The 2718-nt window shown below is 59.5% G+C and overlaps 1 protein-coding gene across 1 annotated transcript in view; it reads left to right on the top strand.

The window, feature by feature from the left end:
* The window catches only part of LOC109916362 (protein spinster homolog 1-like), an 11334-nt gene extending 8655 nt beyond the window's left edge, over positions 1–2679 (top strand). The window contains exons 5-8 of the mRNA XM_048592358.1: positions 82–224; positions 428–580; positions 1247–1436; positions 2397–2679. Of these exons, the coding sequence (XP_048448315.1) occupies positions 82–224; positions 428–580; positions 1247–1436; positions 2397–2576 (666 nt within the window). The 3' untranslated portion in view covers positions 2577–2679. The remainder of the gene's footprint in view (positions 1–81; positions 225–427; positions 581–1246; positions 1437–2396) is intronic.
* The last annotated feature ends 39 nt before the right edge of the window (positions 2680–2718 follow it).

Genomic DNA, 2718 nt, shown 5'->3' with positions numbered 1-2718 from the left:
CGCTCCCTCGGCGCCGACCCTCGGACAGTGCGGCGCTCCCTCGGCGCTGACCCTTTGTCTCCTTGTTTCTTCCTACTGTAGGTGACTCCAGCCCTGGGCCTCGTTGCTGTGGTGTTGCTTGTGTTCGTGGTGCCAGAGCCACCGAGAGGGGCAGTGGAGCGACGGTCAGAACGAGCTCTCGTGAACACCTCCTGGCTCACCGACATCAAAGAACTCTCTAAAAAGTAAAAGGCATCTTCAGTCCCTTGGTTGCGGGGGTGGGGTGGTGGGAAACAACAGTGTGTGTCTGATGTGCTACACCAGCCTCACATTTTATCGTTTTTGTCCATCTCTGTGCGCGAGTGTGATCCTTCCAGATGACTGTGGTTTCAGTGTGAGCTCATTTCCTAACTGATGTCTCTCTGTCTCTGTCTCCGTCTCCACACAGTTACAGCTTTGTGCTTTCCTCGCTGGGCTTCACATCCGTTGCCTTTGTGACGGGTACCCTGGCTCTCTGGGCTCCTGCTTACCTTTTCCGTGCCCAGGTAGTGCAGGGCACCATGAGGCCCTGCACCAAGGGGACATGCAACTCCCTGGACAGGTAAGGCCCCTGTTATAACTGCTCCCTTTCGGGCAGCACGCTCCCCCCACCACCCCCCAATCATCACGACTCACCAGTTCCTCATTTCCCACCACACGCAGGGCTGTTACCAATGGTCCTTGATCCGTGTCCCCCTCCCACTCTTGGGGTCTCACTGATGCGATCCAACTCCTATTTAACTGACGGAGGGTTTTGTGCAGGAGGGGTGTCTAGCCCTGGCTGTTGGGGTGGGGCGACCGCAACCAGGCGACACCGTCTCGCGAGAAGAGATTGAACGTTTTGGACTGAGGTGAGCCATTTTGTTGCTCCCAGGGTGGGGAGCCCCTGCGAATTTATTGGCCCCAACTGAGGGTTTTGGGGGGGGGGGGGGGGGGGGGGGGGGGGGGCGTGTGGTTTGCGGCTGTGTACGTGTGGATCCATCTCCGAGTAAATTCGAGACAGCGATTGGGTGAAGGGGTGCATTCAGGAGGCTGAATGGCCTCTTCCCAGCTGGCCGAAGACCTCTCCCTCTTTCTCTGAAAGCAGGGGTTGACGGGGTGGCGTGCATCAGTGGGCCAAACGTGCACAGTCCCCTCACGCTGAGGCGTGCCGCATCGAATTAATCTCCTCTCATTTCTCTCTTCCCCCGGCAACCCCCCCACCCACCCGACCGGGCCCACGCTGCAGCTTGCTGTTTGGGATCATCACCTGCATCACAGGTTTCCTGGGCGTGGGAGCCGGGGTGGAGATCAGCAAGAGGTACCGCAAGGTGAACCCGCGAGCAGACCCGCTGGTGTGTGCCTGTGGTCTGCTTGGCTCTGCACCCTTCCTGTACCTGGCAGTGGCTACAGCTGAGGCCAGTACCATCGCCACCTACGTAAGTTGGGAATCTCTCGCAATGCCTCCTGGGTGCGGGTGGGGGAGCGCGGTGCGGGTGCGGCTGAGGGGTGGGCATGGGTAGCACACACGGTCCTTGGGGGGTGCTTAGCATGCTCTTTCTTTCTTGTCCCCTCTCCCTCGCCTGCACCTCCACTGTCCCATGCTCCCGCCACCTACTCCGCTCAAACCCCACCCCCCTTGCTCGCACACTCTCCCTTGCCCCTCACCCGCACTGTCCCTCGCCCCCGCTCCTGCTGTCCCTTGTCCCCCTGCTCCTTCTCTCCCTCGTACCCCCCCCCCCTGTCCCGTGCTCACCCTGCCCCTCGCTCCCCCCCCCCCCCCAGCTCCTGCTGTCCCGTGCCACGCCCGCGCCTGCTCTCGCTTGTCCCCCACTCCAGATTCCGTCACCCCCCCACCCCACCTGCCGATGTACCTTGCCCATGCTTCCTCGTGTGACACACTGGAGAATGGGCTGAAGGCCCTGTTCCAGGGAAGCTGCTATCCACCCTGTATGTGTGGCCTGACTGCTGCAGGGTCCCAGGGCAGTGCCAGCACAAGTGAAGGGGACTCTCACTGCCACAGTGCAGCCGGGCTGTGTCCCACTGTGCAGGGATTTGAGCCTGCACACACATTCATGTTCTGCTTTAATCACGGACATGTCTGCTTTTACTGTCTCTCCCTGCCCTATGTCTCTTTCTCACTCTTCCTCCCCGCTCTCTCTGTTTCCCCCCATTCCTTGTCTCTCTCTCTCTCTCTCTCTCTCTCTGTTTCCCCCCCCTCCTTGTCTCTCTCTCTCCCCCCCCCCCCGAAACACACTCCGCCTCCCTCTTCCCCATCTCTCTTTCTCCCCTCTGCCCCTCCTTACTCCACATTTCTCTCTTCCTCTCTCCATCCCCCCCCCCCCCCCCACCCAACCCCCGGCAACTCTCTCTCTCCCTCCTTCCCATCTCTCTCTCAGGTGTTCATCTTTATTGGGGAGCTGTTCCTGTCCATGAACTGGGCGATTGTAGCTGACATTCTGCTGGTGAGTACACAGACTCCAGTTTATCTTCATTACGGGACATTGGCTCCATCACCCTGCCAGCATTTATTACCCCTCAATAAGGCAGTGTACACATCCCCCCCCGGTGTGGATTAAACAGGGACGCAGGGCGGTATTCTGTCAGTGTGTACACATCCCCCCCGGAGTGGATTAAACAGGGACACAAGGCGGTATTCTGTCAGTGTGTACATGTCACCTGGTGTGGATTAAACAGCCACACAGGGCGGTATTCTGTCAG

This window comes from Rhincodon typus, unplaced genomic scaffold (genome assembly GCF_021869965.1).
Source record: "Rhincodon typus isolate 14 unplaced genomic scaffold, sRhiTyp1.1 hic_rhity00001073, whole genome shotgun sequence".
Taxonomy (NCBI): Eukaryota; Metazoa; Chordata; class Chondrichthyes; order Orectolobiformes; family Rhincodontidae; genus Rhincodon; species Rhincodon typus.
The sequence above is the reverse complement of the archived record's forward strand: the minus strand, read 5'-3'. Positions and strand labels throughout refer to the sequence as shown.